This window comes from Pleurodeles waltl, chromosome 11 (assembly GCF_031143425.1).
Source record: "Pleurodeles waltl isolate 20211129_DDA chromosome 11, aPleWal1.hap1.20221129, whole genome shotgun sequence".
Taxonomy (NCBI): Eukaryota; Metazoa; Chordata; class Amphibia; order Caudata; family Salamandridae; genus Pleurodeles; species Pleurodeles waltl.
Window position 1 is genome coordinate 391,208,359 of NC_090450.1, and position 24,120 is coordinate 391,232,478.

At 44.1% G+C, this 24,120-nt stretch overlaps 1 protein-coding gene across 3 annotated transcripts in view; it reads left to right on the forward strand.

Annotated features, from left to right (window-relative positions):
• PLEKHB2 (pleckstrin homology domain containing B2) overlaps positions 1–21,274 on the forward strand; it is a 676,701-nt gene extending 655,427 nt beyond the window's left edge. For all 3 annotated transcript variants that reach the window (XM_069213723.1, XM_069213725.1, XM_069213724.1), the window contains exon 8: positions 19,863–21,274. In XM_069213723.1, coding sequence (XP_069069824.1) covers positions 19,863–19,999 — 137 coding nt within the window. In that variant the 3' untranslated portion in view covers positions 20,000–21,274. The remainder of the gene's footprint in view (positions 1–19,862) is intronic.
• The last annotated feature ends 2,846 nt before the right edge of the window (positions 21,275–24,120 follow it).

Consider the following 24,120-nt stretch of genomic DNA (forward strand, 5'->3'; position numbering starts at 1 on the left):
TCACCCGGGTCTCTAGCACAGAACCCGGGTACTGCCAATCTGCCATTCTGGGGTTTCCACTGCAGCTGCTGCCAACCCCTCAGACAGGATTCTGCCCTCCTGGGGTCTCGCCAGCCCCGGCCCAGGTTGGCAGAACAAAGGATTTCCCCTGAGAGAGGGTGTTACGCCCCCTCCCTTTGGAAATAGGTGTGATGGGCTGGGGAGGAGTAGCCTTCCCCAGCCTCTGGAAATGCTTTGATGGGCACAGATGGTGCCCATCTCTGCATACTCCATTCTACACCTGTTCAGGGATCCCCCAGCCCTGCTCTGGCGCAAAACTGGACAAAGGAAAGGGGAGTGACCACTCCCCTGACCAGTACCTCCCAGGGGAGGTGCCCAGGGCTCCCCCAGTGTGTCCCAGACCTCTGCCATCTTGGATTCAGAGATGTTGGGGGCACACTGGACTGCTCTGAGTGGCCAGTGCCAGCAGGTGACGTCAGACCCCATCTGATAGGCTCTTACCTCGCTTGGTAGCCAATGCTTCTTTCTTGGTAGCCAAACCTCCTTTTCTGGTTATTTAGGGTCTCTCCTCTGGGTTATTCTTCAGATAACGAATGCAAGAGCTCACCAGAGTTCCTCTGCACTTCCCTCTTCGACTTCTGCCAAGGATCGACCGCTGACTGCTCCAGGACACCTGCAAAACCGCAACAAAGTAGCAAGACGACTACCAGCACTTTTCTGGTAGTGCATGCTCTGAGGGCTGTCTGCCTTCACCCTGCAGTGGAAATCCCGAAGAAATCTCCAGTTGGTTGACGGAGTCTTCCCCCTGCTAACACAGGCACCAAACTTCTGCATCACCAGTCCTCTGGGTCCCCTCTCATCTCGACGAGCGTGGTCCATGGAACACAGGAGCTAGATCCAAGTGACTCCCACAGTCCAGTGATCTTCAGTCCATGTTTGGTGGAGGTAAGTCGATGCCTCCCCACGCTAGACTGCAAACCTGTGTACTGCGTGATTTGCACCTGCTCCGGCTTCTATGCACTTCTCCAAGGATTCCTTTGTGCACAGCCTAGCCTGGGTCCCCAGCAGATCCATCCTTCAGTGCTCAACCCTCTGACTTGGACTCCGACGTCTTGGGACCCTCCTCTGTGACTCTGAGTCAGCTCAGGTTCACAAATCTTCTAAGTGCCTGCTCCAATACTTCTGCGGGTGCTGCCTGCTTCTGTGGGGGCTCTCTGAGTTGCTGAGCGCCCCCTCTGTCTCCTCCTCCAAGGGGCAACATCCTGGTCCTTCTTGGTCCCCAGCAGCACCCACAAATCTCTACTGCGACCCTTGCAGCTAGCAAGGCTTGTTTGCGGTATTTCTGCATGGAAACACTTCTGCAACATCCAGCACGCCGTGGGACATCTTCCATCAGAGGAGAAGTTCCTAGCCCTTTTCGTTGTTGCAGAATCTTCTGCTTCTTCCACCCAGAGGCAGCCCTTTTGCACCTTCATCCGGGGTTTCCTGGGCTCCTGCCCCCCACCGGACACTATCGCGACTCTTGGACTTGGTCCCCTTGATTTGCAGGTCCTCAGGTCCAGGAATCCGTCTTCAGTGCTTTTCTGGTGTTTGTGGTTCTTGCAGAATCCCCCTGCCACGACTATTGTGTCCTTTTGGGGTAATAGGGGAACTTTACTCCTACTTTTCAGGGTCTTGGGGTGGGGTATCTTGGACACCCTGACTGTTTTCTTACAGTCCCAGCGACCCTCTACAAGCTCCCATAGGTCTGGGGTCCATTTGTGATTCGCATTCCACTTTTGGAGTATATGGTTTGTGTTACCCCTAGATCTATGTTCACCTATTGCATCCTGTTGTGATTCTGTATTGTTTGCACTACTTTTCTTACTGTTACTTACCTGGTAACGTTACCTACTTTTCAGGGTCTTAGGGTGGGGTATTTTGGACGCCCTTAGTGTTTTCTTATACTCCCAGCGACCCTCTACACACTACACTAGGCCTGGGGTCCATTTGTGGTTCGCATACCACTTTTGGAGTATATGGTTTGTGTTGCCCCTAGGCCTATTGTCTCCTATTGCATTCTATTGTGTTCTACAGTGTTTGCACTACTTTTCTAACTGTTTACTTACTTGATTTTGGTTTGTGTGTATATTTTGTGTATTTTACTTACCTCCTAAGGGAGTATGGCCCTCATTCTGACCTTGGCGGGCGGCGGAGGCCGCCCGCCAAAGTCCCGCCGTCAGGTTACCGTTCCGCGGTCAAAAGACCGCGGCGGTAATTCTGATTTTCCCGCTGGGCTGGCGGGCGGTCGCCTTCAGACCGCCCGCCAGCCCAGCGGGAAAGAGGCTTCCACGATGAAGCCGGCTCGGAATCGAGCCGGCGGAGTGGAAGCTGTGCGACGGGTGCAGTTGCACCCGTCGCGTATTTCACTGTCTGCGCAGCAGACAGTGAAATACATGTAGGGGCCCTCTTACGGGGGCCCCTGCAATGCCCATGCCAGTGGCATGGGCACTGCAGGGGCCCCCAGGGGCCCCGCGACCCCCCCTACCGCCATCCGGATCCCGGCGGTCGGACCGCCGGGATCTGGATGGCGGTAGGGGGGGTCGGAATCCCCGCGGCGGTGCAGCAAGCTGCGCCGCCGTGGAGGATTCAATGGGGCGGCGGTACACTGGCGGGAGCCCGCCAGTGGTGCCGGTCCGACCGCGGCTTTACCGCCGCGGTCGGAATCCCCATTGGAGCACCGCCGGCCTGTCGGCGGTGCTCCCGCGGTCCTCCGCCCTGGCGGTCTTTGACCGCCAGGGTCAGAATGAGGGCCTATATCCTCTGAGATACTTTTGGCATATTGTCACTAAAATAAAGTACCTTTACTTTTAGTAACTCTGAGTATTGTGTTTTTTATGATATAGTGCTATATGATATAAGTGGTATGGTAGGAGCTTTGCATGTCTCCTAGTTCAGCCTAAGCTGCTCTGCTATAGCTACCTCTATCAGCCTAAGCTGGTAGAACAGTACTAATCTACTAATAAGGGATAACTGGACCTGGCACAAGGTGTAAGTACCACAAGGTCCCCACTATAAGCCAGGCGAGCCTCCTACAGGTCCAGTGTGCCAATCAGAATTGGTAAAAATGGTCAGTAGCCTGCAGTGACAATTTTAAAGGCAGAGAGAGCATAAGCACTGAGGTTCTGATTAGCAGAGCCTCAGTGACACAGTTGGGCACTACACAGGGAACACACATTCAGGCCACAACTATGAGCACTGGGGTCCTGGCTAGCAGGATCCCAGTGAGACATATAAAAGACACTGACAAACAGGGTTTTCACTATGAATACTGGGGCCCTGGCTAGCAGGATTCCAGTGAGACAGTAAGAACACTCTGACATACTCACAAACAGGCCAAATGTGGGGGGTAACAATGCTAGAAAGAGGCTACCTTCCTACACACAGTTTTATCGTAATTTATTTTACTACAAATATTACATCGATGTTATCAGTGATGTTATCAAAGATGTCACGAGTGCTGTAACTTGTGGGTAATTAACAGTTTTGTACGTTTAGGTTTGCCTTATATATGTCCATAGGTATTCCATCAGGACCAGGAGTTTTATTAGATGGACTTTTGTTTATAGAAGTGAATACCTCCGCGTGGGAGAATTGGATCATCACAGCCAGTGTATAATTTACAGGAGCACTTTTTTGGGTAAAGTAATCGGAGTGATAAACCCTTCTAAAGTGGTTTACCCATTCCTCCCGGCCTATGTAGAAGGTGACTTTGTTTGAAGCTGAACCTAGGAAGAGGCTGCCACGTACGGCCTTCCAGAAACCCTGCAAGTCTTTTACTTGGCAAGAGTATACCAGGGGTTCCCATTTCTTTTATTTCTCATCAGCCTTAATCTTCTTAAGTGCCTGGGTATAAGCTTTGCTGCAGACTAATTTCTTCCTGATCCCTAGAGGAGCATTTCAGTTCCATTCTCATCTTATTGTTGGCTTATCAAACAAGGAATTACTGCTCTTTATATTATTCCCAACAGTCTTCAGTAACAGCTCCTTGATATGTGAGTTTAAATCAGAAAAATTGCTTAACCTAACATTGGGACCTATATCTTCGTCCAAACAGGGATTGCTCGGCCCCCTACAGTCAGGACTTGGCCAGATAAATCAATAGTAAACACACTTTCCAAGTCATATGACACCAAGAAGGTGTATAAAAGATCCCCCCCAGTATTCGGATTCACCTTCAGGGTGTCATCAGTGATGTCATAGAACATTGTTTTGCAGGGGACTGGGTCTTAACCCACACCATGTGACACCTGTCGGCCTAATCCTGGTTTTATTCCAGCTAATTTGCAGTGACTCATCTCCACTCAAGAGCAGGGATGATTGGGTAACCGGGCGCATGACATAAATGACTCCTCAGGGAAATCGTGGTCACTCAGATCTCATCCGTTTCTCTCAGTTACATTAGTCTCATATATGCAAGGACAATCAGAGGCAGAGTAAAGGTCAATAATGTTTTATTGAAGCAACTGCATCTTAGATAATAAAGCATGTATTGCAATAACTAGGACGATGAAGCACAATAGGATTAAAATTGTGACAAGGAGAGTAAAACACAAAAATAATGCTACCACTGTGTCACTAAGATTGTTAAGGATAGTTCCTACCTATGTTAGAGCACAGCATGTTAAGCTATAATTCTGCCCTTCATGTTCCCCCTTGGAAGACATCATCCCCCATACCTGAGCAAGAGGCCTGTAGCCTACATAAGCATCTGCAGCGAAGCACTCAGGAGTCAGCATACAGTTATGGCATGGTTGTCTGGCTGGAATCTCCCTCCAAAGTACACGGGTCAAAGTAGTGATTTTATAATAAAACAGCTGATGTTCCAAGAAAGGATCCCCACGCAAGAGTGTTTATGTTTCTGTGAACATTGGAGACAAAGCGTACCACTTTTGCCGGCAACCTATCTTACTGCAGCCTTGAGAAAAGCACAGAGTAAAAGAAATGTCTTGTTTAAGAATGTAGTGCTGACCTAGGTGAAGAACAGCTAGGTAGAGAAAATAAAACAAGACCGCAAATGTGGCTACTGTTAGTTTTATTTTAGCTTTGTTATATTATTCTATCTAGGTTAAAGTACACAGCGGCAGGCCTAGTTTGCTAAAATAACGTGTCTAGAACTATAGCTAAAATCGCTGTACAACACCCCCTTGGCAGTTCAAAGGTGGTTCAAAGCCTAATTATGTGTAAAAGCTACTAAAATCCATTCCAAGGCATATATATGTGGGAATGTCAATATTGACAAATCAAAGACACGTGTGCATGTATTGAAAGGACAATTTAAAATGTTAATTGAGGTGTCAGGAAAAGCCGAATTTCAAAAGTCAGAGTCATTTTTAAAATCGCAATTGAATCCAGGATAATTGAAGACCGGAAATCTTCCACTTTGACAAATAGTAAAGTAGGCAATTCATTGCCAAGGAAAACCAAGGAGCATTTGTGCTCCAAAGATTGAGCTCCAGCCAAGGCAGCAGCATTCCATGGTGTGCCCAACAGTGAGTTCAGAGCTGCATGATCTACAAAGGGCAACTCATAAACAGCTTCCGGTCGCAGCCCAAGCAGAGCAAGCTGTTGGGAAATTGGAAGATAGGGCTAATGATCCATTAAGGGTAGTTGACATATGGGAGTCCTTCACAGAAAACCTTACTAAGCAATCTCCAGGGAGGGGCAGGTTTAGGGGGGCATACATGGGGCATAAAAAGAATATACTCATGCCACGGGAAATAGGATTGAGGCTATCGGGAGTGAATAGGCTTCAGAGACAATTACAGAATTATCCGACTAATGAATTAATTAAAAAAACTCTATGAAAAGAAAGGAAACTATTAAAGCGAGACATCTGGCTTTTTAAACAATCTAAGCAGGAAACATTATGGGCAAAATTACATTTTGCATCGCCACTGGTGATCTCCAGTCGGTTCTGGAGCTTGATTGACAACATTAAGAAAGGCCCCAGAGCCGCAAACATCACAGAGGAGGTATGGGTGGGATACTTGAAATTTCATTTTAAAGAAATATCCTGACAGACACCAGCCCAGCCCAACAGGAGACAACTGTGGATAATAGGGAGCCTGAGGAGCCTTTTACCTTTAGTCCTTTTGAAATAACTAAGATAAGAAAAAACATGCCGAGACTGTGTCCTTGGCCCTAACGGCCTACCACAGGCCCTATTTAAACAGTGTACATCAAGATGGGCGGCCTTCTTCGCCATAATGTTCAGCTATATTCTAGCAACAGGCCTGGCCCCAGACAGCTGAAAGGGCTTGATAATCCACCCCATTTATAAGGGAGGGGAAGGCTTCTTTACCTTCAAACTATCACACTTCTGGATGCTGACTTAAAATATTTTTCCATAGGAATCCTGCAGCACCTAGAATGGTGGGCTACGGATTAAGGCAGGCTCCCTATCAGCCAAACAGGCTACAGGGACACCCCTTCATATGTGTTTTGTGGATTTGACTGTACCCCAGAGATAAATTATGGATAAAACTACAGCAACGGGGGATACCGGGGAAGTTATTAAATGCCATTATCATGCTCTATTCTAACACTTCTGTTAAAATCAAATTGGGAGACGGCTCTTATTTATCCATCAAACCCACTGTTAGTCTGAAACAGGGCTGTGTACTAGCCCCGCTCCTTTTCAATCTGTTCATAGCAGATATATCTCCACCCCTGGATCAGCAGCCAGCCCACCCACCAAGTTTAGGGGTTGCCAAATATCCAACCTACTTTATGCTGATGATCTACTGCTGCTTATTAATTCTAGAGTAGGCTTACAGAAACTCTTGAATTACTTAGAAGGATATGTGCTGCTTAATGATTTAGAAATAAACTATTGGAAATCCAAAATAATCCCCCTTAATCTAAAACCTACCTTACGCCGAAAGTGGTATTTGAATGGTCAGCATATTGAGGAAGTAGTAGCATAAACATATCTAGGGGTCAGGATTGACTCTAAAGGCACATTTGCAGCCCACAAAGAAGTAATAAGACAGAAAGCACAGGCCCTAAACCGGGCATTCGGCTACTTGGCAAAGTCCATCCTTGGGTGGCCCTTAAAACCAATGACCATGGTTATGCGAGCGAAATTACTTCCGACCCTTGCATATGGGACAGAAATAATGAGGGAGGGCGGAGGCGGCCATACTAGATAAGTTATTGGTGAAATCGTATAAACAAGTCTTCCAACTACCTAGATCAGCCTTACTGGCCCAAGTCAAACTAGAGTTCTCACTAACAAAGCAATCATCTCGCCGCCAAGACCTGGAACACTCTCCCCACCATCCTACGACAGACCCAGGACCTGCTGGCCTTCAGAAGACTCCTCAAGACCTGGCTCTTCGACCAGTAGCACCCCCCCTCCCCAGCGCCTTGAGACCCTTGCGGGTATGTAGCGCGCTTTACAAATGCAGTGATTGATTGATTGATTAGCAAAACCGGCAACATTTGTAAATGGCTGTTATAACTTACATTTAGCCCCCACAGGGACTCTTGCAAATCTAGTCTGGCAGGAAATCAATCTTGAGAGGGGTAAAAAGAATTTTAAAGACTACTGGGAAAACAGCATAGCACGGGTGGAGGTGGGTGATCTGTGGGGTATCTCATTAACAGTGCCAGCTTTTAGAAAAGGAGTTAACAAATCAGCCAAAACCTTAAGCCGGTTAGAAGACTTGGAGGCCCTATCGAACCGATCTCATGGATTGTTGTTCTTCGATTCATATGCGTTGGATAAGGAATCTACTATCATGTCCTCCTCATTAGCATGAAAAACTAAGCAGACCCTCATACAGATGAGGTTGGGCGATCTACCAACCCTTGATTTCCTACCGAAATGGAAAAGAGAGGGAGGGATGCATGCACAGGCCTGCAGACAGTGTCATCAAACTAGGGAGACCCTAATCCATGTGGTCTGCAATTGTCCAGCTATGAGAAATCAAAGAAGGGAATTACTGAGAAGCAAGTTTAATACCCTAGGAGTCCGGTCCTGTGGGTCGGCTGTCATGACAGCTCTCAAACCAAGTAATGAAAAGCTAAATATCAGATGAATCCAGTTTCTGAGAATGTTTTCTGCTGGGGCGGCTCCTGCAAGCTCATCTAGCACCCTTTAGGCAAAGAAGGGAACTGTTCAGTCACATAACATCAGTATCCATCCTATAGACAATAGGTATCGACAATGTGTAAGGGTTTTGTTAATCTTGAATGCACCTTTAGACAATTTAAACAATAGGACGTTATACATCCTCATAGGGATGGTTGTGATTATGATCCCTTAAAACAGTAGGTTATATTTGTGTCCAGAATCGTATTTGGGTTTCCTTTGTTTTAATTATGAAGACCACTTTTTATTTTTTTGCTTTCAATTTATTGTTTGCACACTTTTTAGGTTAACTGATATCTGTAATTGTTTTTTTACATGTGTTTTTTATAGTTTTTATTAACTAATAAAGTATTTTTCTACCTACTTACCTACCCTCAACGTGCATGTCTGGTGATGAGCCCACAGCGTCCAATGAAAGCACCACTGCGTAGAAAGACAAACTTTCAGTGCACATTCAAAAGAGCACCATAGGCACCAAAACATGAGCTGCACACAATGCAAAACCGGTCTGAATGACAGAGACCAGTCACACTCCAGTTGCTCCAGGAGTGATGCTCCAAAGTACTGCATCATGCGTTCATGATACAGCTGTGCTGGTGGAAGCACTTTCAGTCGTCCTTGTTGCAACGGGACAGCCATTGCACAGAAAAAGTAGCAATAACAAAATGCCACCTATTATAGCCATAGTTATCAGAAATCCCCCGAAAATACTGGAGAATATTGAGGGGATGGCTGAAGGTATTAAGCCAAATATAGAGGAGAAAGTGTGAAAGAAACCAGAATGACAGCCTTAAAGAAATTTGCAATTCCAGTAGTACTGGACGCATTAAAAATCCGTCCCACGAGTTCACCAAAGTGTCCCGGAAAGTTAGTACTTAAAAGGGACTGTATCTCTGCTGATGACCTCGCAACCTGAAGTGCATAGGTCTTGCGTGCAGATGTAAGCACCACATGTTTTTGACGCAATAAAGCCTTAAGTCTGTTCGACTTGTCAAAATTCACATTTGAAGTAGCGATATGGGGCCAAATCTCAGCTACTTCCCTCTGTCGTGTAGGAGGAAAAAGTACATTCCTGCAGCATGCAACAATTTTGGAGAACAAAACAACATAAACTTTTCCGGCTCGCATCCCACACAGCTCTCACTATTGAGGAGGACATAGCTGCCATTCGAGAGCACCTGGAACACAGTTCTAATCAAGGGGGCTGGGACTCCCTTCAGATAACAAGCCAAGTTTGCTGCCGAGGCGCTACACGCCCCGTGCCCCATGTAAGGACAGATGTTTACAAACCATTGAATGGCTGACAGAAGTCCTGCATTCACTACCACTAAGAAAGACCTCTTTCATGCCACTGAGGCATTTGTACGAGAAGGGCAGCTCCTGCACCTTATGGATGTAACTATCTCCTAGCCTTTCATATCTGCCCACTGGAATGTGTTTTAAGCAGGATGCGAATTGAAGTGTTGAAATAGGCAGATTAATGACCCTGTGTATTAACCACTCAGCAGATGGTATTTCAGCCACAGTAAAAGGCAACTTTTCTAATTTCTCAATATTTGACATGACATAAGTTGCTTCTTTCTTAGCCATTAGTTGTTGTTGTCGTGTTAAATTAAATGTGGAAAATATAACCCTTGTGCTAACGTGTTGCCAGGGAACGCGAACAGCCTTCAGTGTTTGTAGTGTCCAACCTAACTGCATAATGGACCTTAGTTGACTCGGTCTGTGGTGTAAAGAGGACATGTTGCTTTGCACTACGTTGATTGCAGAAGAAACAATGTTGTTTAAGGTATGTATCCGGTTGGACATGGTATTAATCCCATTATCTACAACAGCTAATGCCCCCTGTAAGTTTTCCTCATCTATTTGCCTTAACCGGGCAGCAGCTTCTTGTTGAGAAAACTTCAAAATTTCATTATAGACTGCATATGAGAAGCGGTTTCTGCGTTGTTTTCTGGGGCCTAACAGGAAGGAAATCCTGTATGTCAGTGTTATTAGACAGGAGACTGAGGCGTTGTCTAACAGCATCTAGTGAGGAACTCTTCAATCATTGCTGGCATAGTTTCCCTACACTATATGTTGTTACTATACCCGCATGTTCAGATGACACATAGCGAGGGTCAGGTCTACTTGTTCTAAAACCCCCGTGGAGTTTACAAAATGTTTATGACACCCATTGCTATCTATTGGCCACAATAACCACCCACTAGGATGTACAAATTAAGCATTAAATGTGCTGTTTTAGACCCATTCATCAAGCTGATCTTCAGTTGCTTTTATATACTTTTGCCATTTGTAAAATTTAGCAGGGCCAGGAATACTGGGCACATTCAAATCCTTAATTTTTGCTAAGCCTATACAACTTGTCTGTTGTACAGTTTCATTGGAAAAATGCCATTTGAACGGGTATCAGGCATGCTCTAAACAAACTTCCTTTCCCCTTATTTGCCAATTTTCTGTTCCCCACACAATCTTTAAGTCAATCGACTTCAACCAATATTCATAGCCGTCTATAGCCAATGGGGAAACAAAGAAATCCGAAAAAAAGAATGTTGTATCTGTCAACAATATATGCACATTTTCCATGAATGGCAATTTGAAATATGACTCAGCCTTTTTAACATTGCACCCAGAAAAATATGCTATTTTTTTAGAATATGTTTTAGAACTCCATTGTGGTGGAGTTGGACAATGTTTCCATTGTGTTTAATTAAAAATTGTTTTCGGGTTACTTGCCCTTTAAATGAAATGGTGTCCATAATAATTATAACAAAACATGTCACCATATTTGTCTTTGGATTGATAAACATCCTCACTTTCAAACACAGTAAAATACTGTAATTCAGTCATCATAGAATCAACTGTTTTCACATCCCAGTCATCAGAAACAACTCCGGGTATTATTACATCGTTCATAGAAAGTTTAAACACATATGGTATTTGAATGACCTTCGTTGGGCCTGCACATCAAAAGTGACTTTATCCCAAACAATCCCATCAGGAATTGGTGTAGCGGAAATGTTCACGAAAGACAAGTCTCTGCGGACTTTGTGAGAAGAAAAATTGGGTTTTAGGACCTCATCCACCAGTTTAACTGTTGATCGTTCAGGAAGGTAATGACCATGTATCAGTAGAAAGAAAGTAATAACAAAGCCAATCCAAAGGAGGAAAGCTAATATAGTCAAGGAAAGCCGTTCCATGGCGAAAAAAAGTAATTTTTTTTTAAGCTAATTTATCAGCTTACATGTTTTTAGCAGTTCAGGTGTAGAAGAGGCAGATGAGTCTGAAAAGGTGTCAGTGATGTCAGCAAAGTATCCAGAAGCAGTTTGCGCAAAAACTGGAGCCGTATTGGATGGAGAACTGATAGGAGTCCCCCGCGGTAGTTCACTGTAAATGGCACCATCCATTTGTGTAGATGTAGAGTCAAATCGATTAGCAATTTCCGTGTTGCTTGTTGCAAAAGATGTTAGTGGAACTAATGCAAGATCATTTTCCATCCTTCCCAAACTTGGAGAGGTGTCAGCGTTGCTGATCAAAACTTGTAGAGGAACATCTTAACCAGTAGTGAGAGAGATTCAGGTACTACTAGTTGTTTCTCTTGGTCTGCTGTGCAGGATCGGCCACATGGTGTATCTTGGCGTTGTCGATGGAGACAAATCGGTTTTCTTTAGAGCCAGTCTGCGGTGGTAGACTAACAGTTCTGGTACCGTGTATTTCCAGGACTGGAACCGGAGCACAATAGGAAGGACCGAACTCCTTTTCACATGCTAGATCCCCAGCCTTTGGAATCCAGCCAGCAGATGTTATTGGTACATCCTTAATTCCTACGGAGGCAGCACTGGCAGAAGCGTTGTCTTCACTGAACTGTTGTAATTCCTGCAAGACAGTGACACGTTCATTTATGTCAAAAGGTGTTTCTGCTGCCTCCACGCCAGGACCATCAAGATCTGAAACATACATTTGAGTTCCAAACAGGCACTTGTATGAAGTACGACCCCCCCCCCCAAGGACCTTCTAGGCAGATTGTTAAGTTCTCTCTGGACTCCATACAGGTGATTAAGCCAACTACGACCTGTACCTAATACTCTTGCTGTTAAGGACTGCTTTAAATCTCGGTTTCGTCGCTCCACAACACTATTTCCCTCGGGATGAAATGGAGACAAGTAATGGAGTTCGACCCCTAATGAGACCATGGCGTCCATGAATGCCCTTGAGGCGAAAGCAGGGCCCTGGTCTGAGTGGAAAGCCGCAACTGCATATGTGCCTATAAAGACTTGTAAATCTTTAATAACCATCCAAGCGTCAGCCAAGCATTGTGGCCACACCCATAAAAATCTGGAGCTGGGGTCAACAGCGACTAAGATGTATTTGTATGCACTGGCCGGTGTTAGTGGACCACAATGCCCCAATTACACACATTGTAATGGTTTGTTTAAAATTAGGAGGGGTGTATGCGGTGGGCACTTGATGGTGGACCCCTAAATTTGTTGGTAGACATTACAGCAAAGTACAACCTGCTTGGTCTGTTTGTATAGATCTGGCCACCAATAACGAGCATGCAATAATGATATTGAAGCCGCCACACTAGCATTGGCAGAGGCAACTCCCTCATGCGCTGTTTTAATCAATTCTGATCTTAGGTCTTTATTGGGAATTACTCGAACTCCCATGCCTGGTATTTTTACTTCTGCGTCAAGGAAGCCTCCCATCTTGTAGGACTATTTAGCAGGGAATGCTTTTGGTAAGGATGTGCCTTGAGGCGTGGCTTTTATGGCAGCCCATATGTCATTGTCTGGTTTCGTCCTAGAACCAGTTACTGCAGCAACAGAATCCATAGCTACTACTGATTCGGCCGCTTCATCAGCCAGTGTATTTCCAGCAACGTATATTCCAACGCACTGGTGTCCAAGGGTATGTACAACATGGACATTTGGTAGCGTTTCCTTCAGATCTGCTACTTTCCCTCACAGAATTCTGTGTTTGATGGTGCTACCTTTAGAATCTCTGAACCCATTCTGGCACCAGTAATGCAGATATTCATTGAAGGACTGGACACAATAGTACGAATCACAGACAATCAGTGTTAAGTGGTCAGGATCCGTATGTTCCAGTGCCATCACCAGAGCCTTTAGCTCAGCTAGTTGTGCAGTGCAATCCCCTAGGGTTTGCTTAAAGGTATGTTGTGGATACAATTTACTACCCTCCATGTAGCCACTTACGACGGCGCAGGCAGTGGAGTATTGATGTTTTTGTGCCTATAGCAGGTTCTGCTGAGCCATTGGTGTACATGACTCCTTGATATTGATCAAAAGGCAATGTATTTGCCGGAACTGGGTATTCTAGTTCATACTGCAAAAATTCTTGAGTTTGTAACTTTGGGTCATAAATATGGTTGACACCAGTGGCTGTCAAAGACGTTGCCCATTGGATCCAACGTGGATGCAGTGCTTTAGCGTTTGGAACGCTGGCTTTGGTAACAGCCTCAAGAGCCGGAATCGGAAATACAACACTAATGCGTTTCCCCTGGGCTAGTGGTCTTTCTTTAATGACAGCCATCTGAACAGAGTTAGAATGTTCTCAGTGGGGGCAAAACGTTGTTCTGCTGCTGAATACAGATGTCATTTGTATGGAATCTGGACTGTCTCACCCTCGTTGAATGTTACATAGGTGAAACCAATGGTACCAGCAAAACTCTGATGACCAGATGTTTTGTGTGTAGGTGTTGTGCTGCAAGCATGTCTTGTTGCAATGATCTGAGAATGTGTGTGTGTTCGACTATCCAGAATTTACTGGAAAAGTCAGGACGTATCAAGTCATATAAAGGTTTTATGCGTGATGCGTAATCTGGAATGTAAGTTCTCCCAAAATGTAGGAAACCCAATAACAATTGGAGTTTTTTAATGGTATTTGGAAGTTGCAACTGTGCGCATTGTTCTAAGAATTGTGGCGCTAGGCTCTTTCCTTCACTTGATAAATCGTATCCCAGAAACAGGACACTAAAGAAGGCTATTGTTGTTTTTTTAAGTTAAATGTTACATAGGTGAAACCAATGGTACCAGCAAAACTCTGATGACCAGATGTTTTGTGTGTAGGTGTTGTGCTGCAAGCATGTCTTGTTGCAATGATCTGAGAATGTGTGTGTGTTCGACTATCCAGAATTTACTGGAAAAGTCAGGACGTATGGGCATGCTAGCTGGTGCAGCCACTGGCATGGCTCTGGGATCTCTGTTCTGGGTATTTTAGAAACCCTCAAGTAAATGTACTTTTCTGCCTTGGAAACTCCAAAGTCTTATTTATTGTGCGTGTGGGCTAGTAATACTTTTTCTAAAAGTAACCTCCCTCGGTTTGTAATTTCACTTGTGTCCTTTAACAGTGAAAAAATGTGCACTAGACCTTAGTATGGTGTGACATCTTAACTGTGGAATATATACTTTGCACAAGGGGAAATGTTTATTTGAAACATCTTTGATGAAGCAGTGTTGGAAAGGTTTACTGAGGCAACAGGCAGGCTTCCAGGTTTCTGACCTTTTGTTAGTCAGCAGCAATAATGGGCCCAGCACACCCCACCTTTCATAAAGATGTTGGGCAGTGAATTCTGTGGTTCAGTTAGAGATCTTCTGCATCCCAGGTATGCCTTACTCAGCTGAATCCAAGCAAAACAAAAATGTCTTGTTTGGCGAGATATGGTGGATCAGATGCTCGAGGTGCACCCAAGGGTGACGCAATCTAGACAGAACGTCAACAGCTCCTCCGCCGAGAGGAGGATAACCTCTTAAGCACACTGTTACTTCTGCTAAATAAAAAAGGAATGTACTACATTCTTGATCTTACCAGCCTTACTCTTTTTGTATTGGTGGGTTAGAAGGTGATGTGGTTGCTCATGTGACAGAGAGCGAATGCAAGATAAGTTTGGGCTTTACTGTGGCACAGACTTGGAGGCCCCCTCTCTACATGGGAGACTAATATTGCACCCCACATTTTCATTGTTTTGTATTTGTACAAATGCACTTTCAGTTGCTAAAATTGCAAGGGTTTAACATCCTCCTATGTTTTTACATCACTTCTGTGATAATTAGTGTTTGCCTGCAGGTCTACTGACTATTCCATAGAGCACAGTAATATAAAACTGTCAAAGGTAACCTTTGCAAGGTTTGCTTCATCCTGTATAAAACTCTGGGGTTGCAATGTAAAAGTTGCCCATTGGATCCAACGTGGATGCAGTGCTTTAGCGTTTGGAATGCTGGCTTTGGTAACAGCCTCAAGAGCTGGAATCGGAAATACAACACTAATGCGTTTCCCCTGGGCTAGTGGTCTTTCTTTAATGACAGCCATCTGAACAGAGTGAGAATTTTCTCAGTGGGGGCAAAACGTTGTTCTGCTGCTGAATACAGATGTGATTTGTATGCAATCTGGACTGTCTCACCCTCGTTGAATGTTACATAGGTGAAACCAATGGTACCAGCAAAACTCTGATGACCAGATGTTTTGTGTGTTGGTGTTGTGCTGCAAGCATGTCTTGTTGCAATGATCTGAGAATGTGTGTGTGTTCGACTATCCAGAATTTACTGGAAAAGTCAGGACGTATCAAGTCATATAAAGGTTTTATGCGTGATGCGTAATCTGGAATGTAAGTTCTCCCAAAATGTAGGAAACCCAATAACGATTGGAATTTTTTAATGGTATTTGGAGGTTGCAACTGTGCGCATTGTTCTAAGAATTGTGGCGCTAGGCTCTTTCCTTCACTTGATAAATCGTATCCCAGAAACAGGACACTAAAGAAGGCTATTGTTGTTTTTTTTAAGTTGAATACGTAGCCGAATTTGGCAAATCCCACAACAATGCGTGCTACCCATCTTAGATGTTGCAGTAATTCATCGTCCGTGTGGTAGATATCATCTACATAGGACAATGCCTCAGGGTCAATGTTGTGCAATATTGAAGTTACATGAGCCGCAAACAGTCCCGGACTGTTCTTATACCCCTATGGTAAATGACAGATTTTGTTCTGGGAGCCTAGTGTGCTGAAACTTGTTAGGTCTCTACTCCCAGGTGCTATATTTTGGCCGAAGAAACCATTCGAAATATCCACTGTTTTATATTTTTTGTGCACTCTGTTGTTCATAAGTGCTGTACTGTGTGAGTTTTGTATAGCATATGTGCGTGTATGACTGTTTAAATGTCTGTAGTCTGAGACTATTCTGTATGAATGGTCCAGTTTAGCTACAAGGACTGAAGGATTATTCATTGATGAGACACAGGGTTCGATTACGCCCTGGTACTCAAGTTGTGTGAGGATTTCCCTCACGGGTGATTTAGCATCATGTTTTATTGGATACTGGGGATTAGGTTGGGATTGATTTTTAACTGGAATTACATGATAGGGGGAATCTTCATCCCTTAATGCCTGGCGTCACTGCATATGGTTGCGCTTGGGCAGCACGTGCTAGGTTTGTATTTAATGTTTGCATTACAAACTGTACTAACCCTCTAATTTTCTGTTCTATAAGCTGGATGAACCTCAACAACAAATGTAACTGGACCCCCCTGGGCCATTAGGCCATGTGCCAGTAAATGTGCAGTAAGGGGGTGGTCACATATCGACTGCAATTGCTACCCGTTGCGGGTTCACCATGATAAATGGTAAATTGTGTTCAGAGAAAAGCACACCAAATGGGGATTATCCTTTTAGAGTTCAAGCTTGAACAACCTACAGCGTTAGTTAGGTACTTCCTACTTAGCTGAGGAGGAAAATCCTCAATACCACAGACCTCTCCATTAATAGTACTGAGGTGACTTTGCATTTAGTGAGACAGAGATACTCAGGAGGACCCGAAAATTAGTGGCTGACCAAATGTTGGCGGCGCCATGTCGCGTAGGTTCTCATTATCCTAATAAGACTACTGGATTTGGGCGGAAAAAACGCTTGTATTGCGGGGGACTGAGTCTTATCCCACACCATGTGACACCTGTCGGCCTAATCCTGGTTTTGTTCCGGCTAACTAGCAGTGCCTCATCTCTACTCAAGAGCAGGTATGATTGGGCCACCGGGCGCATGCCATAAATGACTCCTCAGGGAAATCGTAGTCACTCAGATCTCATCCGTTTCTCTCAGTTACATTAGTTTCACATATGCAAGGACAATCAGAGGCAGAGTAAGGTTCAATAAGGTTTTATTGAAGCAACAGCATCTTAGATAATAAAGCATGTTTTGCAATAACTAGGACGATGAAGCACAATAGGATTAAAATTGTGACAAGGAGAGTAAAACAGAAAAATAACGCTACCACTGTGTCACTAAGATTGTTAAGGTTAGTTATTACCTAGGCAATGTTAGAGCACAGCATGTTAAGCTCTAATTCTGCCCTTCAAGTCTCCCTGGGAAGACATCATCCCTCATACTTGAGCAAGAGGCCTGTAGCCTACATAAACAGCTGTAGCAAAGCAATCAGCATACAGTCGTGGTAATTTGGCTGGATCTCCCTTTAACATACATGGGTCAAAGTAGTGTTTTTTTTTTTTATAATAAAACAGCTGATGTTCCAAGAAATGGGCCCCCATGTAAGAGTGTGTATGTTTCTGTGAACATTGGAGACAAAGGGTACCACTTTTGCCGGAAACCTATCTTACTGCAGCGTTGAAAAAAGCACAGAGTGAAAGAAAAGTCTTGTTTAAGAACGCAGTGCTGACCTAGCGGAAGAACAGCTAGATAGAGAAAATAAAACAAGACCGCAAATGTGACTAATTGTAAAATAATATAACGAAGCTAAAATAAAACATATCTAGGTTAAAGTGCACACCAGAGGGCCTAGTTTGCTAAAATAATGTGTCTAGAACCATAGCTAAATGGCTACACCACAGGGGTATTCTGTGGGAAGGGGGTTCTTAGGGTTAGGGGTGGATAGGGATATTGGGTGGTAAGCATGTTTTTAGGGATTAGGAGTGGGTAGTAGTATGGGATGGTAAAGATAATTAAAAACAGGTTTTTTTGGGGGCGGTTTCTCTAATTTTACTCTTACGTTGTAAAGGCATTGCATGTTAATAGATGCGTGGTAAACACATGTTAAGCCATACATCCAAGTCATCCTAGTGGCTCTGCACAGAGCAAGGAGAGTGTGGTACCCAGAACTTCTGACCATGAGCATTTGTCCTTCAATTCATCTGCCCCTATGGAAGAATCTTCTTTTGCAGCAGCACGGCCACGTCTTGCACACGAGTCAGCACATCCTAAACCTCCGTGAATGGAGAATGAGTGGCAACAGTTGATTGCTTTTGATTTCCTTCTGAAATGATTGGTGGCATTCTGGTGGGCAAGGTACTCCTTCCCTAAGTCTTTGTATTAGGGTTTCTGGAATAATGTTGTTGCCTCGTATTCTTTCAATCATGTTTAACCCTTTCAAGCAAGTTTTTGAAACATCCTTCTGTTTTCTCAATGGAGTTTTCTGTGCAGAAATATCTGCTATAGGCTAGCTATCAAACTGCCTCCTGAAGGCATGCAGGTTCATTCCACCAGAGCAAAGGCTGCTACCAGTTTTGCTGGTGTGTGGTGTGCTAATCATGGTCATTTACCAGGCTTAAACATGGGCATTCATTCACATGCTGATGAAGCACTACTGTATGGATGACCAGGTCCAGCAGGACGGTATTTTGCCTGATCAGTCCTGCAGGATTTTCTGGTCTGAGCCATTCCAAAGACTCACCTACTGAGGAGGTACTGCTTTAGTATATATTCACAGGGTGAGGAATCTACAGCTAAAAGTCTGTGTCAGACTTTGCTGGAGACTCTCTTGCTGCAGATTCCTCACTTGACCCTCCTTCATCCCTGTTCTGTATAATAGACTCATATGATGCCAAATTTAAAAGAACTTGTCTGACACTGCGAACGGAGAACAGAGAGAAACTGCTGTCAGCGTGCGGAGGTGGTAGTGTTATAAGAGCCCCAACGTCACATCTGAAACTGACAGACTCAATCCGGAGCCGCATGACGCTGCCTGCCGATGCACAAGGAAATTGCTGTTACAGTTTCTGGATCCAGTTTGGTGCCTGGGGAAATTTACAAGGTGAGGAATCTGCAGTAAAAGACCGGCATTACAGAAGGTAAATAACTTGTTCTGTATTTCTATATGTTCAACTGGCAAATGCCATAAAGACATTTAGCTAGGAGGACAAGAAGAGCAAGATTGCCTTGATCCGTGATTTGGAATAAGCCATGTGGTACTTGGAACATATTGTAGGGAGAGAAGAAGCTGCAGGAGTAATTGGAGGCATGGATATGAACAAAAGGAAGGGAAATGGCCTGCTGTCAAAACATACATTGTCCTTCATGGTTTGGTAACATATCAACTTTGTCTTCCTTCTTCTCCTGGTGTGGCGGTGCCATTAACATCTAGCCCTCCCAAAGAAGCAGTCTTTTTGCCTGGCAGCTCGGGTGAAACAAGTCCGCCTTGAACTGTGGGAAAAACAGTAATATTTCTCATTTGCAGTTTAACTTCCTCTGGGACAGTGCCTTATACATGTTGGCCATACTTGATAGCAGCCAAGCATAAAGTACCTTTCTAGTATTACATGATTATTTGATTTACAGTACTTTATGGGCACGCTATCTTCTAGTTTTGTGTTTTGTCTAGCCAAAGTGCCTTTCTCAGTGCTGTTTCAGCTCATTTAAAAACTGACACAAATCTAAAAAGTTAAACTGTACAACTAACAGTTTTTTTCCATTTCTTTCTAGGGCCTTATAACCAGCCTCCAGTCAACCATGTTATCATCCGTGAGCGCTACCGTAATAATGATGGAGATCTTGCTATGGGCATGCTAGCTGGTGCAGCCACTGGCATGGCTCTGGGATCTCTGTTCTGGGTATTTTAGAAACCCTCGAGTAAATGTACTTTTCTGCCTTGGCAACTCCAAAGTCTTATTTATTGTGCGTGTGGGCTAGTAATACTTTTTCTAAAAGTAACCTCCCTCTGTTTGTAATTTCACTTGTGTCCTTTAACAGTGAAAAAATGTGCACTAGACCTTAGTATGGTGTGACATCTTAACTGTGGAATATATACTTCGCACAAGGGGAAATGTTTATTTGAAACATCTTTGATGAAGCAGTGTTGGAAAGGTTTACTAAGGCAACAGGCAGGCTTCCAGGTTTCTGACCTTTTGTTAGTCAGCAGCAATAATGGGCCCCAGCACACCCCACCTTTCATAAAGATGTTGTGCAGTGAATGCTGTGGTTCAGTTAGAGATCTTCTGCATCCCAGGTATGCCTTACTCAGCTGAATCCAAGCAAAACAAAAATGTCTTGTTTGGCGAGATGGTGGATCAGATGCTCGAGGTGCACCCAAGGGTGATGCAATCTAGACAGAACGTCAACAGCTCCTCCGCCGAGAGGAGGATAACCTCTTAAGCACACTGTTACTTCTGCTAAATAAAAAAGGAATGTACTACATTCTTGATCTTACCAGCCTTACTCTTTTTGTACTGGTGGGTTAGAAGGTGATGTGGTTGCTCATGTGACAGAGAGCGAATGCAAGCTAAGTTTGGGCTTTACTGTGGCACAGACTTGGAGGCCCCCTCTCTACATGGGAGACTAATATTGCACCCCACATTTTCATTGATTTGTATTTGCACAAATGCACTTTCAGTTGCTAAAATTGCAAGGGTTTAACATCCTCCTATGTTTTTACATCACTTCTGTGATAATTAGTGTTTGCCTGCAGGTCTACTGACTATTCCATAGAGCACAGTAATATAAAACTGTCAAAGGTAACCTTTGCAAGGTTTGCTTCATCCTGTATAAAACTCTGGGGTTGCAATGTAAAAGTGTGTGCGGGTGATTTGCAGGTTCTAGGGATCTACTATTTGGATTCAAATGTGTTTTCTATATTGATACTTAACTATGGCACTCTGGATGCTATGAGACCTTTCTCCTTAGCTTTGATCCGTTGATGATACAGCATTTCAATTGACAATTTTAAGCATTCCTGATTGTTTGATGTGGAAAAGAATTAAGGGCAGCTGAAGTAATTTGGACAGGATCACTCAGTGAGGCTCATGCTGCGAAGTATGGGGTGAAGCACTGGCATACCCCCTTTAATATGAACATAATATGGACTTTTATAAAACGATTAAAGGTGTGGTGTCTTTTGAGTATGTGTTTTCCTGCTTTGAAAGAGTACTCATGATAGCTAAATAGGAGTAATGGTTTCTTTAAGGCGAACTTGGAAGTAGAAAAATTAACAGCAACCTATTCATAGTTCACTCTTTTATAATGTATAGCATGCAGAGTCTGTGTTACCTGGTACTAATTTATACTTCTCGAAAAATAGGGAACATTAATCAATAAAAGTTTACCTTCAAATGTTGATGAGACGGATCTTTTAAATATTTGTGAGAACCGGTCCATGCTTCTTGTGATGCACTAAAATGTTCAGGAAAAGCTGCATTCCACTTAATTGGCTGCTACTTTGAATCAGCTATCTGCTAGTAAACAGTAATGTTTCTCTTGCAAGACACAGAGAATTTAAAAGGTTTGATTTGCACCTACCTTGGTTTCCTTACACAGTGTTTATCCACAAATCGTGCCATATGGATGGAATCATTTATTTTACTTAAATTATCGAAATTTTACTTTCAACCAAATTTCTCCAAAGTTGTTGTGAATTAAAGACAGTAAAATGGGCAAACAAACTTATTTTAAATACATGGTGTTATGTGCAAGTTCTGCATTGTACGATCTTGACTGATAACTGCTACCATAATAACTTGCTGGATGCATGGACCCGGGAGAACTTTTCATAGATGTATTGTCCATAGAATTGTCACACACTGTCAGTGATCTTCTTCCGTATGATGAGCAACTCCCTAAAGTAGCCTATAAGGGACTATGGCCCTCATTACAACCCTGGCGGTCAAAGACCGCCAGGGTTGAATTGACGATTGTACCGCCAACAGGCTGGCGGTACAGTTCACCATATTTTAATCGTGGCGGTAGCTTTGCTGTCACACCACCGGGACCGGTGGTTTTCTGCCATGGTTGTCCCGGCGGTTATAATCCGCCAGGGCAGCACTGCTTGTAGTGCTGCCCTGAGGATTATGACTCCCTTTCCCGCCAGCCTGTCCATGGCGGTCTTGGCTGGCGGGAAGGAGAGTCACAGGACACCTGGGGGCCCCTGCACTACCCATGCACTTAGCATGGACAGTGCAGGGTCCCCCAGGCAAAGCCCTGTCGCGATTTTCACTGTCTGCCTGGCAGACAGTTAAGAGCGCGACGGGTGCTGCTGCACCCGCCGAACCGCCACATTGCCGCTGGCTCCATTTGGAGCCGGCGGCAATGTTACGGCCCAGCGGGGATGTCCAAATGCGGCTGGCGGGTTTCCTATGTTTTTTCCTGGAAATCCTCTAATGAACCTTAATAAGTAGTTTCAAGCTTGCATTTCAGCATTTAATGTGCAAGAACGGTGTGAAAGAGAATGAAACAATGTAGTCTGATGGGCAAACATTGAAAGGTTAGAAAAGTTTCCTTCTTTTTTAAGAGTCCAGGAGCTTCCTATGATACACTGTACTGACAGTTACCTAAAAGTGTCAGTTCTTTTTGCTGGCTCATGTGAGTAGGAGTACATGTGAGGTCTTTTTACTAAAATTTTATAGCAAAACTTTTTTTTCATTTTCTCTCAACATCTTTAAGACTACTCTGTTGAATGAAGTCATTTTTAGGTCACGTCTACCCAACAGCCCAGCTGTCTAGTTGTGAAAGGCATATTGTATGCTCACCAAGAACAAACAATGGCTTGGAGCCTGCTCATTGGATTTCCTGTCACTGTCATTTGCTGCCTTCTTATTTGTGTCCCAGCTTGTCAATCCTAGGTTTGTCCCTTCCGTGGAGCATAGCGTATTTACCATCTATTTTGTACTGGCTGGCTTCTATGCTTCCACTGCTTGTTTTTCACACACTACTATTTTTGGTTAAACACTCCACAGGACTGCATGTGTATTCCTATTGTCTCACTAGTGTACTTGTCTTCCTTTTGCACTCTGTGTTGCTCAGTTTTGCCTGTGTGCTTCCTTCTTACCTGCTCCATGTTGCTCTCGCCTGTTGCTCCTCCTCCGTCCTTGATACTTATGTGCCCCTGCCTTCTGTGTTGCTTCCCCACGAGTCTGCTGCTTCTCTTTCCCAACCTCACCCTCTGTTTTGCTTCTATCCTCCTTTCTCTGTGTTGCTTCTCCCAACTCCATCCTCCTCTGTTGCTCATTGCTTCACTTCCTCACACCCCTGCATTGCTTCCCCCACCTGTACCCTCCCAATTATGCACATTTGTTATTTTTCTTTCTTTTTTTCTTATTTGCTGATTCAACTTGGATTGTCAAAAAGAAAAAAAAATGCTGCATCATTTGTAGACACACGCATGCGTGGTGCGCTTCCTTGCAAAATGATGCAGATAGTTGCATGATAGGTTTTTCTGCTTATTTGACCATCCTGCACAGCATCAGTGATGACATGACATAAAACTGTTGACAAAACCAGTAGGGCTGAAAAGCAAGACATGTTGCCTTTGCCAATACTTGTTTGCTTTTTTCTCACAGATTTCTACTTCAGAAATGCCTTTTCTTTTTAAGACTTGTCTATCCTATAGGAGTTAAAAAGACAGTCTCCGATTCCATAAGGTCTCTGTAGTGTATTGTGTCTGTCGGTCTCACACTCAGTCAGCGACTGTGACATCTGTTAAAAGAAATTGCCAAAATGTCTATGAAGGACCGAGAAAGCATCGGACTCAGGGGAATGAAGCAGAACATAAGAGCAAAGGAATAAAAACCTAAGAAAAGGCTAGAGAAGTCCTCTCATGCTTCCTTTGAAAGACAGCCTACTCCTGAGAAGGACACCATGGAAGAAGATCCAGAGGAAGGAGATCGAATGGAAACCATTTCTAAACGTCTTTCAGTATCGTCATTAAAGGTTTTGGCGTCAGGGTTAAGAGCATTGGCTTTGACCTGTTGTC